Here is a 13,927-nt window from a genome sequence, read left to right on the forward strand (position 1 = left end):
TAAAACACGAGATATTTCTGCCACCTCCTGGCCCTGTTCCCCCAGAGGTATTGATCCAGGAGGCCATAGCGTGTACACTTTTCAATGCTAGTTCCGCAATTAGAAGTGCTGTTGTCATTTTTTGTTTTACTGTTGAACATATTTTAGATATTCCTTTCATTACTGAAATATGGGTGACCGATATTTAGGTCTTCTCTGACCATTTCTAACCTTGAACCTACAATCTGCAATAAGGCCTCAAAACCTTTAATTTGAAACCTTTCCAGAATGTATTCCTTAAAGTTGTCCTTTGCTACGGTGGCACCTAACCGCCTGTAGCAGATGTTAACTGGGCTCGATGATTATCCGCCGTCGCTTCTAATTTGTGGGTGATTTTACTAAATTGCATGATCGCTTTGATACTCGATGCTCATCTAGACTACTTAATGTGCTTACAGAACATGCCCTTAGGACTTGGGTTTCACCTGCTTCACATTGTCAATGGCATTGTCTGGACCTTATTTTCATCATCAGTGAAATAGATCTTTTCCTAATTAAAACTGTTCCAGTTTCTTGCAGTGACCACTCTGTGAGCATGTTTGCTTTTAAACTTACTCAATGTTTTTGTGTTGACACCTCAGTTTTACCAATCCCTAAGCAATCACTTTAATAACAAGACCGTTCAAACATTTCCATATTGAAGAGGGAATCTAAGATAAATAACAAAGAAGAAAATGGTGTGAAGAAAGGTGTGAAGACATGGGTACCTGAAAAGAAGCAAACACAGAAGACACAAAAGGTATTTGCATGAAAACAGAAGTGGAGACTAGGAAAGAGGGATTAAAAAACAAACACATAGTACTGCAGTCCTAGTGAAAATGGAATTCTATCGTCCAAAGAAAAACACAATGTAGAAACACCTACATGCTTGCATACCGAGGAAGTTGCTATACATTTGAACTTTCAACCCAAGGGTTCCCACCATGTGTTTTTGCTCTGATTAAGAGTGTAGCAGCAGCACCCTCATCCCCACCCCCACACATCTGAAGATCAACCAAGCCAAACGCTGGTCAAAGTCATTCAAAGGGTATGCCTAGACATTTCTGGGTGCCCTCATGTTGCAACCTAACAAAACGTTACATTGAATTGACCCAAGACAGTTACCAGACAACCAAGAAAGAACATCCAGCAGAGACTTGACGTTGAATGGAAGCATGCAAAGCAAAGTAAAGATTAAGCTGGAGACTGAATCTTTCCAGATGCTGCAGTAGAGGAAAGCTCAAATGAGGCTGAGGATCTATCTTCATGATCATGGTCCATGCCACATTGCCTGAAAGCTCTAGTTTCTAACAGAGATATGTATTATCATGCATGTTCCTAACTGGATGGGTGGCAATGACTTTATCATGCATTATTTTAGCCAGATGGTGGACAACAGACTACTAGACTACTAGATGTGATGCAAAACGATCACCCCAAAAGTTGGTAAGTGATTTAATTCAGAAAGCCAGTTCCTAAAGAGTGAAGAAGTCACAAAACACTTTGTCAAACACTGAGCAATAGTGAAAGCTCTGATACAACAGAGAAAGCCACACCAGAACCCAGTATCTGATGAAGCAAGATTATAGCTTGAGCAAAGTTACCAGAGCCTGCAGTGAAGTGACTTCAACCTGTGACCAAGAGAGAAGCATAACCCATGGTGTACATCATAGACCAACGAAGGGTAACCTACATTCCAATCAGGTGGCTCTTGAAACTGCCACTGAGCAGAAGATTGCTTGCTAGCTTCACAAGGAAGGCTGTCATATTGTATGGACCCCAATGTCCCCCTGATCGAGTCAACTATATTTATGCATTTCAATGTTGACAACGTTTTATTTTGACACCTTTGCACATTTTTCTATTTTTTATTTTATTTAAGACATTTATAACACACATAATAACCTGGCAGAATAAACTGCATTTGGGCGCAGATGACAAATCACAAGAATGCAGAGGATAGGCGGGAGGTAAGTGGAAAGGGTAGGTTTTCAAACCTTTCCAAAAGACTAGATGGGGTTTGGCCCTACAAAGTTCTAAAGGAAACAGATTTCAGGAGCAAGGTGCCAACACTGAGAAGAATCTATCACCTGCTGTCTTGTAGCAAGCGGGGGGGGGGGGCAGATAGCAAACTGTAATACTGTGTACTCAGAGGTCTAGCTGGCCGATAAGGTTGGATCCTGTGAGTGAGGCACTGTGGGGGGATATCCTGAACACACTTACATGTTAAAAATGGTACCTTGAATTGTATTCTTTGGCTATTTGGCAGCCAATTTACAAATTGTCTCAAAGTAGAAACTGGAGAGGATTTGGTCATTCTAATAATATTAATAAAAAAGGCTACATTCTATAGCGCTTGCAAGTGGATCAGAAGATGATTGGGAATGTTGGCATGCAGTGGCTTGGCGTAACCAAGTTGTGAGTTAACCAGGGCACCAATCACCAATGAATGTTCTTTTTAGGAAGGTAAAGGAGAGTATGTCAAAGTAATCGAAGAAGAAAAAAGGCAGACCTCACTATTTCATTCACTTGGCGAGACAGGCCGAGATCAGGCCCCCAAACCACACCAAAGTTGATCCCCTTATTCGAAAAAGTAGTGAGAAGACAGAAAATAAAGAGGTGTTTTGACTACCCCCCACCCCCATTCTGTTTTTGATGGAATAAATTGGAGGCCATTTAAAAGAATTCAAGTTCACACTTTCCTGAGATATAAAGCAAGCTGAGAAAATGTATTTGTGGGGCCGTGGGCCATAATGTACACCTGGAAGACGTAAGAATATGAATGACAAAGCAAATGAAAGTTGCATAAAATAGTTATCAAGGGTTGCATATAGATATTAGACAGAAGCATCAACATCAGAGATCCCATCGGAACTCCACAACATAACTCTAACAGACCTGCAAATGAAAGGCTCCTCCTTGACTGCTTTCCACCTACCATGAAGCAAAAAGTGGAGCTAGTCAAGTTCGCGACTTGAGACCCGTACCGCGGTTTTGAAGGCAGAAAGTAGAACATAGTGATCCACTATATCAAAAGCCACCGAGAGATCCAATATCACCAGGTCAGGTGGTCATTGTCAGCATTTGCTAAAATGTTGTCCCAAACAGGTAGTAGGGTGGTTTTGTTTCCGTGTTTAGGACAGAACCCTGACTACTACATATCCAAGATCCGACCGCCATTTGCATAATTATGCAACTGTGAGGTAACCAACTTTTCCAAGACTTTTGCTATGCAAGTTAGCCCGCATGGGTTAATAGTCAATAAGGACGATAGGATCCAGTCATGGCTTTTTCAGGAGGAGAGTGATTAAGGCAGTTATCAGGAGCTACGGAGCAAGACCCTGGTCAAGAGCAAGGTTCATTACATCAGTAATAGGTATAACCAAAGAGCTGGCAATACGAATAGTAACAGGCACTGTAAGAGCGTCTGACTTTGCCCGAGTGGGCTTAAAGCGCTGGAATAGTGCAAGAATGTCTTTCCCTGTTCCATTTTGAGAAGAAAATTCAAACTGTAATGCTATAGAGCTCAGTAAACCCAACGTGTCCTCTTGGTTGACTTTGGGTGAATATCGTCATGAATAGCATGATATGAAGATATGGAAAAGTAATTACAATAATTTGTCAGCTGTAGGTGCAATGGGGCTATGAGTCATGCATTTCTAGCTTTACAAACGCTTGAATGATCGGAAAAAAGTTAATTTGGTTTATTAATAGTTTTAGAGATCCAGACATGAACAAAACGACCTTTGCATTAAAACTCGTTTTCTTGTAAAAGTGAAGGGCCACTGTGCCTTTAAACTGCCATACTGGATCCCTCGATCAATGCCAGAGTTTTCCTTGTTTCCCTACATTCCTGCCTAAGACCTCTTAATTCCACAGAACATCAGGTGTTCACTGATTTGAACAGGGTACATTTTCCAAGATGTCCTTTCCAATGGGGAAATGTTTGAACGGTCTTGTTATGAACGTGATTGCTAAGGGATTAGTAAAACTGAGGTGTCAACACAAAAAAAATGAGTAAGTTTAAAAGCAAACATGCTCACAGAGGGGTCACTGCAAGAAACTGGAACAGTTTTAATTAGGAAAAGATCTATTTCACTGATGATGAAAATAAGGTCCAGGCAATGCCATTGTCAATGTGAAGCAGGTGAAACCAAAGTTAAGGTATTATTGTTAATTTTGGTCCCATTCCAGGGTTCCATGCCATTTTTTCGACCGTAATTACTTTGAAGTAATTTACTTCGAAGTAATTACTTCGATAAATCACTTCAAATATCTTTTCAGTAGAACCCCTTCCACAAACCCCTTCCAACCCCTTTACCTCCTTAACCCACATTGTCCTATATAATTCGAAGAGTTTTCAATGTAATTACTTTGAAGTAAATTACTTTGAATTACTGCCGGAAAAATCACAGGATACCCACTCCGGGAAGCTTCAAATGCTTCTGTTTTGAGATAGAAGCTGTGGGAATCCTGATTCTTTCCCGAAATGGCTTTTGTCTCTTGTTTCTTGGAGGAAAGCCTGAGGGCTGTAACACAGCCTTCTGTGTTTTCTGCAAAGTGGACTGGTCAGTGGAGCAATAGTTAGAGGGTCAGCAAATTGTCCTGCACGTAGAACACTGGCCTTTTATAATGTGATGCAGACAACATGAGGCTGGTTGCCCATGGATACAAATGGCTTCAGGAAGGTTTTTGAAAAAGGATATTCTGGCTGGAAGGTGCTTGTTGATTTATAAGTCAGTGCAATGTTCAACATGAAACAATTTCATAATCCCACGTATGTCGGAGCATATGCATTTAGGAACATGCAGAGTTTCCGATGGAGACTCAAATACATAGAATGTTGATAGTCTTTCACTTGACCATGACAACAAAGAGAAGTAACAAATCTCAATAGTAATGACACGTCCATAAACCAAGAGCTCATAGCATTGGGCCTCATTATGACCCTGCTGGTCCGGAAACAACAGTGGCGGTAAATCCGCCAACACTGTTGTTTCCGGACCGGCTGATTCCGAGTTCGGCAGGCGGGAGGTGTCACTCCCGTCAGGTTTGGCCTGGCGGGAGTAACGGCACCCGCCTGCGGGCGGAAATGGAAACACCTGCTCCGTCATAGATGGAACCAGTGTTTCCATTGTCCCCATCCCCATGGAGTCCTACGGGACTCCATGCGAATGGGGATTTACAGAATTCCGCCCCCGGAATTACCAGGTCACCGGGGGTGTAATGCCCCGGTGATTCTGGCAATTACAGAGGCGGAATGGTATTTCAGGTCCGGCGGAGGCCTGCAGATTTTACCGGCACAGCTACCGCCTGACTCGTAATGAGGCCCACTGACTCTTACACTTTCTCATAGGCACATTAGGTTTGGTGCACAAGAGAGTAGAAGCGCTCACAGTTTCAGTCACTTATACCTTTGATATGCTCCTGTAGAGGCCAGGTATTGAATGTTCGATATGATGAACATGCTCTTGTAACCTCACTGGGTACATGGGTTTCCTTAGCAAAAACAATTGGATTTGCAGAACAAGGGAGGAAATATGATCTAGTGGTTAAGTTGCCAACTGTTGGGAAATTATCAACTGGGTTCTTATACCAGCTGTGGAAATTGATCAAATAATGTTTTTGATTTTGGGAAGATTCTCGGTCACTACGCGAATGCGAATATGTGAAGAACCACTGTAGATCGTGCTGTCAAATATTATCTGCCTCAGCTAGCACAACTCTTTATCTGTTTCAACCTAACATATGATTGCTGCACTTCTGAACACTTAGGATGAACTTGCTCCATGTTCCCTCCTCTTATTAGAGGGAGGCAGCTGTTTTATCCTATGAGAAACATTCCGTCATCGTCGGTAAGTTGATCCAGTAATATTGAATGCCACTGAACAGTGAAGCGTTAACACAGCGTCCTCATTCTTCTCCGTTCCTTGCAATGCCCATCCTCTTCTGCTTCCCTCCCCTTCCCATTCATGTCCCTAGTTTTCTCCCAGCCCACTTCTATGATATCTCTATTGAGCCACAACATCCCCCTCTGACTTATTTGATGTGTCTACATTTCTTCCACTATACAATGTGCCTTTTTGATCATTCATCCTGACCTTACAAGTTAGTTCCCATATTCCTTAAGGTCAGGGCTACCATTTCATGTACATGACCTTCAGTATCATCACTGGATGATCTCTCGTGTAGTTCTTTATTTTGAACGATCTCTTCTATTTCTTCATTCTTATGGAACTGTCGAAATTGTGATGTGTTTCATATCATTTCTCTATGCTCTGATGTGGCAGTAATCATGGTCCCTTTTTTCCTGTGAGCATAAACCTTTCAATACAACTCATTTTAAATAATTTAAATGTAGCTGCATGATGCTGGCTTTGACACATACAAGTTAAAAAAAACGAATGAAATACATATACCAATGTATCACAAAACTACAGTACAAAATGAAAGAACAGTGCAAAGAAATCTAGAAATGTATAAAGGACAGGGAGCAAAAATGAAAATAAAAACTCTAACAATAGCTTCCTTTCTTGTTCAATCGGGTTCAGAAGAAGATACCCCTCTTGAATCACAATCTATTTTGATGTGACGGATTCCACATCAAAAAAGAAGACCATGGCCCTCATTAGGACCCTGGCATTAAGGGGTTAACGGCGCCGTAAAAGGTGTCGGCGCCATTAAACCCTTAACACCTTAATACAAGGTCCCTTTGCGCGACCCGACCTAACGGCTGCTCTAGACCAGCCGTTAAAGTAGGGGCCCGCAAAGGGACTCTCGAGGTAAGTACGGTACCGCAATTTGCAGTACCGTACTTACCGCCTTCCCCATTCCCATTATGCCCTATGGGGCAAAAATGGGAATGGGGAAGGGCCATGGTGGCATGGGGAATTACCGCCCGCCAACCTTGGAATGGGGTGGTAATTCCCCATTCCGCCATGGCGGACTCCGGCATCGACCATGGTGCTAATAGCACCATAGTTTTCCGCCGGAGTCCTAATGAGGGCCCATATCACATTACTGTCAATCATGGTATCACATTGGAAGATATAATGGGAAGAAAAAGGCAGGCTAACAGAAATATGACTCATTTCCAGTCTAGTAGGCGAGACAATCTAAATCCCGATGATTGTCTTCCATCAATTATTGTCTTGAGCTCTAAGTAAAGGGGTGGAGCACTTCCCTTTCTTCATACTTTCAACTATAACCCCAATGTGGGCTAGTTTTTGTCAGCACTGTTTTCCTTATTTTCAGCTAAATGAAGCATGTGCATGGTGTGCTGTTGTCGTCGAGGCCGGATAACCAGCAGCAACGGGCTGGGAGGACACAATGGTCCCGTTTAGAGTTGAAACCACCCAATGTAGCAAATGTAGCCACGGCTTGAATTGATAATGTGATAGTCATATTCCTGGAGTCTCATGCCGCATCATACAATGGGAGGTGCCATTTTTACCCTTACAAGGACAAAAGTGCATTATGGTCGGTGACCAGTGTGAATCTCTTGCCCCATACAGCCGCTAAGCTTTCTTTCTCGGGTTAAGAGTATGGGAGTTCAGGAGCTGAACGTGTATGGCTGGCATAGGCCACACTGTTTTGACATGTGAGGTTGTTTCTTCATGTTTTGTGAGAATCTCACGCAGTCCCACCGAGCTTGGATCAACTGTGACTTCAGTGCGCAGGGATTGATCAAAATAGGCTTTTCACTGGGTGTTAGCTAAAGTATTTTTTTTAATTATCAAATGCCAATAGGCATTGCTGGGTCCATTTGAATGAGGTTTCTTGTTAGAGAAGGTTTCTTAATCGTTCTGTAGTAGTTACATGATTTGAAATGTATCTGGAACAGTATCCTGCCATCCCAAGGAATTACCGTGTTTCAGCCATCTGAGTTGGTAGGGACAATAGATGAATAATATCCATTTTTTCTAGGGTCAGGGATCATACCATGTATAGAGAAGATGTGACCATAGTATTTTAGATGATACTTATTAATTCCACATTTTTCCACATTAAGGGTGGGCCCTGCCTCCAGGATGGCTTAGCAGGCTTGGGTCAAAGTGTTGTCATTATCTTTTTGTGTCCAGCTGATTATCAGGATATCATTGCTATAGTTAAAAACGTGTGGAAAAGGAAAGCATATTTGCAAATGGTTTAATGGAAAATTTCTGTGGTGGTAGAAATGCCAACATTTAATCATTTGCATCTAAATAGACCTTTGTGCGGTGCAAAGGTAGTGATGGACCGGGAGTCTGGATGTAGTAGTGGCTGATGGTAGCCCTGATTGCAGTGTAATTTCGTGAATTTTTCTGCTTTGTTTAACCGGGTGATCATGTCTTCAAGTGTGGGGCCAGGACGTTGTTCACACTCAATGAAACATCTAGGCATGGGACGCGCATTAGGGACAACAACTTGGGAAACACATGGTATGAGTCCTGTGGCAACCTTAGTGATGTCACCTGAAAAAGGTCTTTATAGTTTATTTTTAAATATTTTATTTTATTATTTGTATCACGCTACACACTCAGAGCATCAGTGCAGGTCTTCTGAGACTTCCTTTTGAAGGTGAAAACTCACCCTTCAGGGATGTTGAGTAACCGATTTACAACATTGCTAATGTGTAGCTGTATGGGAGGGTCGTTGAATTTACCTAGATCTGTGATAAGCTGAGGACATTCTCTTTGTAATGATGTGCTAGATAGAATCGTGGATGGGGGTTGAGTATTTGTCATGACACAGTTGATCTTTGCAAGGCTAGCAATTGTTTCTAGCAAATCAAGCATCTGCTAACAGCTAGTGGGCCTCATTCCGAGTACGGCGCTAACCAATGGCGCTATTAACGCCTTGGTTAACGCCGTACCCAGACCGGCAGCGCCTTGGTGGATGGCGGAATTACCGCCCCATTCCAAGGTTGGCGGGGCGGTAATTCCCCATTCACCAAGGATCTTCCCCATTCCCAAATGAGCCCCCATAGGGCTCAATGGGAATGGGGAAGATGCAAATAACGGTGACCGTTCATTACGGTCACCGTTATTGGCTTGGAGGCCCCTTTGCGCCCTTGACTTTAACACCTGCTCAAAGCAGGCGTTAAGGGCGAGGGCGCAAAGGAAACTCGGAGTATGGCGGTAAGGGATCACCGCCACCGGTCTCGTTACCGGTGGCCGCTAACCCTTACCGCCATACTCGGAATGAGGCCCAGTGTCTTAGTATGTGGATGATAGCTAGAGTTGTTTTAGTTGCACGGTGGAGCTTGAAAGAGAATTGTCCAGTGCAATGGAGATGTTGTGCAGCCCCCCCCCCATTGGAATATTTGAGCTGTGGATAGAGTCTGTGTCCAGGCCATGGGCATGTAATGCCACCTTTGAAGATGTTTTTGTGTCGGTCTTGTCCGTCATGAGGTAGACCTATTAGTCGTTGGATGTATATTCGTCTGCAGATGTATTTGGTATGTATGAGTCATCCTGCAGGGATACATCAAGGACTTATATCTGACAGCTTGTTGTAGTGAGGTGGGCCTTTCTTTAGGATTAGGTGGGAATTGTCTGCCTTCCCTGCAGAGAGTTTGGAAGTGGTTTGGACGACATTTACTGCGTTGTTGGCCCAGTGTGAGACAGGGTCCTTTGTGTGGGAATGAGAAACCACATCTGTAACATTGCCGCTTGGCTAGCTGTTGGGAGCAGTGTGTGGACCGTGGGACGATTTGATGAAGATTGCGTGCAAGTATTGGTGGTGAGTGACGTTACTCGCTCATGTTTCTTTAGAGATTCCATCTCGGCTGCCTGTCAGTCAACCCATTCATAAACTCAGGTGAGGTCAAGTATTCTTTTGAGGAGAAAAGTCTTTTTGAGGAGGTGTTCCCTGAATGTCGAGGATGTGCATCATTCACTTCTTTGGAGTCAGATGGCTTCCTCGTCAGAGAATGCAATACATTGACAGTGGGTTACTGTTTTCTTGGAGGCGAGGGATACATTCTTTGATGGTTTCTTGTAGTTTCTCGCTGCGTTAGTTGAAGGTGTAGAGTTCGTAGCCAGGATGGAGGTTTTCATAAACTTGTTGTTTAATGCTGTACTGAGGGTGGTGTAGGATAACCTCTCTTGGTCAGTGTTTTAATGTATGATTTGACTTCCCATCCTACCAGGTGGTGAACATTTTATCATATCAGTTGTGTCCCCCATCACCCATTGCTTTGATGAAGTCTTCCATGACTTTGTACCAGTCTCGCAACCTGGGATCTCTGTCAACCTGCAGCACAAGTTCAAAGGGGTGGAGTTGCCTGAGAAAGAACGCTCTGTGAATACGAGGAGAGGACTGTTGAGCAGGGTTTTCATCTTCCATCTTGTCTGGAAATTGGAGGGAGGATGCTCAGTTAGTCCATCGTTAATATATTTAATTGTCGATCACCAGGTTTTGGCAGTAGTATGTGGAGAGGAAACATGATATCTAGTGCAGTGAACAGCGGGAGTAAAGTAGCACATGGACTAAAGTGTTGCAAATTAGTGCATTGGGAAAAAAGAGAGGCACACTATTAGGATAGAAGGAGCACGGATTGGGCAGCAGGGAACTGGCTCTGCGTTTTGTGGGGAGATGTCCACAGCGTATGGACCAGAAAGATGGTTTTGTGTTTCTTGGAGGTAGAAGCATCTAGAAAAGTGGGTGGGCAACGGGACGTTTATTGGGTGTTTGTCGGTATGCTGATCATTTGCCAGGAGGGAGTGGGAGGAGCGGCATAGCGCCCGGATAACAAAATCCTTTTTCCTTTTGTGTGACGGGCGGATTACTTACCGGGGATGAGCTGGCGTAGGAATCAGCAGTTGGTGAGGTAGTCGATGACAGCGCTCCGGACCGGTGACGTGGCGTTGGGAGGTCAGGAGTGGAGGAGATGTGGTGAGTCGTTGACTGAACCTGGGGAATTCGGGCTGGAATGGATATACTTATGGAGTCTGTCAATCGGCAGAGCACGCAGTAATCGTGGAGTGCGTTAAGTCTTTCTTCGGCGCCAGTTAGTTTATCCTATCGGAAGCAGTCTGACATATTTGGCAAGTTGATAAAATAATAATGAACGGAACGCAACAGCGGAGGGTTAACTCATCTTCTTTATTATCATTATCCTTTCCTTAAGTTGCAATGTTCCACCTCGTCTGTTTCCCTCCCCTTCCTGTCCGTGCCCCTAGTTTTCTCCCCGCCATCTGCTACGGTGTCTCTGTTGAGACACAACAGCAGCACCAGCTGCTATTCTGTAAACATTAGGTTATCCCTCCAGTGACTGATGTGCGCTGTTGGGTAGGTGGTGTCCAGCACTCAGCAAAAACGCTAAGCAGATAAAAAATTATATTTGGTAGGGAAAATATAAATGTATTTAATCAATATTTATTCATCATCGAAGTATAACCACATTTGCTTTCATAAGGGATAAAACACAATTTGCTTCTTCATTTTTCCAACAGGTTATTCGTAATATACAGGACTTAAAGCAGCTCTTGGAAACCTTTGCCTGTAGTGCCTCCTTGCAGAGAGGACATATACATGAACAGTGTCATAAGTGCTATCTGTATGCATGTTAATGACATGGCATATTCATTTGGCGCAGTGTGTCCTCATTATACATGCCAATATGCCATATTCCAGTCGGGAGATGCTAATCCAGTCCAAGTTTTCACTCTGCATTCTGGGACTTGTACACCTGGGGTAATAATCGGGAAGTCGGGGACAAGAAGTCCCAGAATGCAAATTTAAAATCAGGATTTGTCTAACTAACATCTCCCCACTGGAATGGGGCATGTTGGCATCCGTGTCTTATGTTAGCTTGCTCTACAGAGGTTTGGCCCAGCCTTTGGTGCCATAGTGGAAAGGGGAGTTTCAATACGCCCTTAAATGTCCACCTCTCCGAGTACAGTACTACACATCTATGCAAATCTTGGGCCATTTGATGAGCAGTAGAGTTGAACATGTGACATTCACGTACCACATATATTGACATTGAAGCCCCTTCATAAGAAATTGCACCATAGATATGATGCATAAATTAGCAGGTATGGATAGACAGGCACTCGGAGGCGGGCATCCACTTTTTTGTTATTTTAACTCGAGCAAAAGCCTCGTGCAAACGCTTGTGAACGTTTCATTTTGACTGAATCTTAGCTTTACAAAGGAAGGAAACTATACTACCGGCCCTGATCTCTTGCTCCTGCTGGACCTCCCTTAAGCGCACTTGCTCCTTTGGTGTCCTGAATCTGTGCACTGAATGAGTCACTAACCGCATTTGTCCTGTCTTCTCTTACCCAGGTGTAGTTGTCGCCATTGTGTTTGGGATCCTGTTTGGCTTCTTAGGGCTTTTCGTCACTGCCCACATCATCGTGAAGAAGATACGGTGAGTTCTTACAACCCTTATGACTGATTTCATATTGCATTGGCCACCTCTGGCAGAGGTGGGTGTACTTTAAAGTGTGATTATCCCCATAACAAAAGAAAGATCAGTGGGGATCTTTCACACAGTTACGGTCTGGCTCTAAACACGATTGACAGTTGCTTTGGTTCCATTGCGTTGCTTGTGGTGTCACACATCCCCCCTGCTATGACACCCCCAGCCAGCGAATCGCAAACATGCCAATGTGCTCTATGGTTATGTTTTGGAGCGCCCTGATGCCTGCGGGCTCCGGCGCGATATAAACAAATAAATAAATAAAAATAAAAAGCATGTCTTTCCTCCCGTTATGGGAAGGCACAGATCCTTCCTGTTACGCATTTGACTTATTTCTTTATTCTGAGAGCAGCAAGAACACTTTTCTGACTTTATAATGTTTTTAGTGCTGGACTTCCAGTCCCATAGTCCTTATACAGTCTATTGCGTGTGGCCATCTTGTCCCAGATTCCCATAATGCAGGGATTACTTACCAGTATTCTTCATTACTTTTTGTCCTGCTTTTCCTCGTCACAGTACTTGTGTGGTAGCCTTACCTCTTATTCAGGAACCCTTATTCCCCTTCCATGCTTCTTCACATTGGTACCGTCTCTTCCCTTAGGAGCATACCAGGCCCCATCTACCGACCAGTGACAGTTACTTATAACTGCCCATGGAGGCCCATTTTTCAAATAGGAGGTAGAGGGTGGACATACGTAGAGTGACGAGGAAGAGCAGGAATAAGAGTAATACAGATTACCGGTAAGTAATACCTGCATTACCTCCATTTCCCTCTTCCTCGCCCCAGTACTTACTTGTGACGTGTACCAACTTAAGTAAAATTAATGAGCCTAGAACAAGAAGTACCTGGGGACATATGTCATGCTCACCCACTGTAACCAGTTTAGTCAGAAATTGCACACTTTTCAAGATTGGTAGCTTTGTGGGATCATGGCACTCAATAAGCCAGTTCCAAAAGTATCTGCTTCTTGCAGATGAAGATTCAGTCTATATTGGCCCTCATTAGGACCCAGGCGTTAAGGGGTTTACGGCGCCGTAAATGGCGCCGACCCTTAACGCCTGATTCCAAGGTGTTAAAATCCATGCCGCAAAGGGAACTTAGTGCTAATTATGCCACCGTAATTTACGGTGGCGTAATTAGCGCCTTCCCCACTCCCATTATGCCCTATGGGGCAAAAATGGGAATGGGGAAGGGTAAAATGGGAAATGGGGATTTACCGCCCCACTCACCTTGGAATGGGGCGGTAAATCTGCCATCCACCATGGTGTAAATGATGGTAAGGGTACGACCCAGGTGGTAACTTACCGCCTGGGTCGTAATGAGGCCAATTGTCTGACAAACGTATTAGGGTCTGACCAAGGAACATCCCTGCAAATGTTGTGAACAGAAATCCCTCAGGCCACTGCCCATGAGGCCGACATAGACCTTATTGACCTTCCCTGTATTTCAAGAGGGGGGGTTGTACAAGAGGAATGATAAGCCAAATAGATGGTTTC

General features: G+C 43.8%; 1 protein-coding gene across 1 annotated transcript in view; it reads left to right on the top strand.

The window, feature by feature from the left end:
• Positions 1–13,927, top strand: part of CA14 (carbonic anhydrase 14) — a 329,457-nt gene that overhangs the window by 298,591 nt on the left and 16,939 nt on the right. The window contains exon 10 of the mRNA XM_069652164.1: positions 12,295–12,379. Within this exon, the coding sequence (XP_069508265.1) occupies positions 12,295–12,379 (85 nt within the window). The remainder of the gene's footprint in view (positions 1–12,294; positions 12,380–13,927) is intronic.

This window comes from Ambystoma mexicanum, chromosome 1p, assembly GCF_040938575.1.
Source record: "Ambystoma mexicanum isolate Mex_15411 chromosome 1p, UKY_AmexF1_1, whole genome shotgun sequence".
NCBI lineage: Eukaryota > Metazoa > Chordata > Amphibia > Caudata > Ambystomatidae > Ambystoma > Ambystoma mexicanum.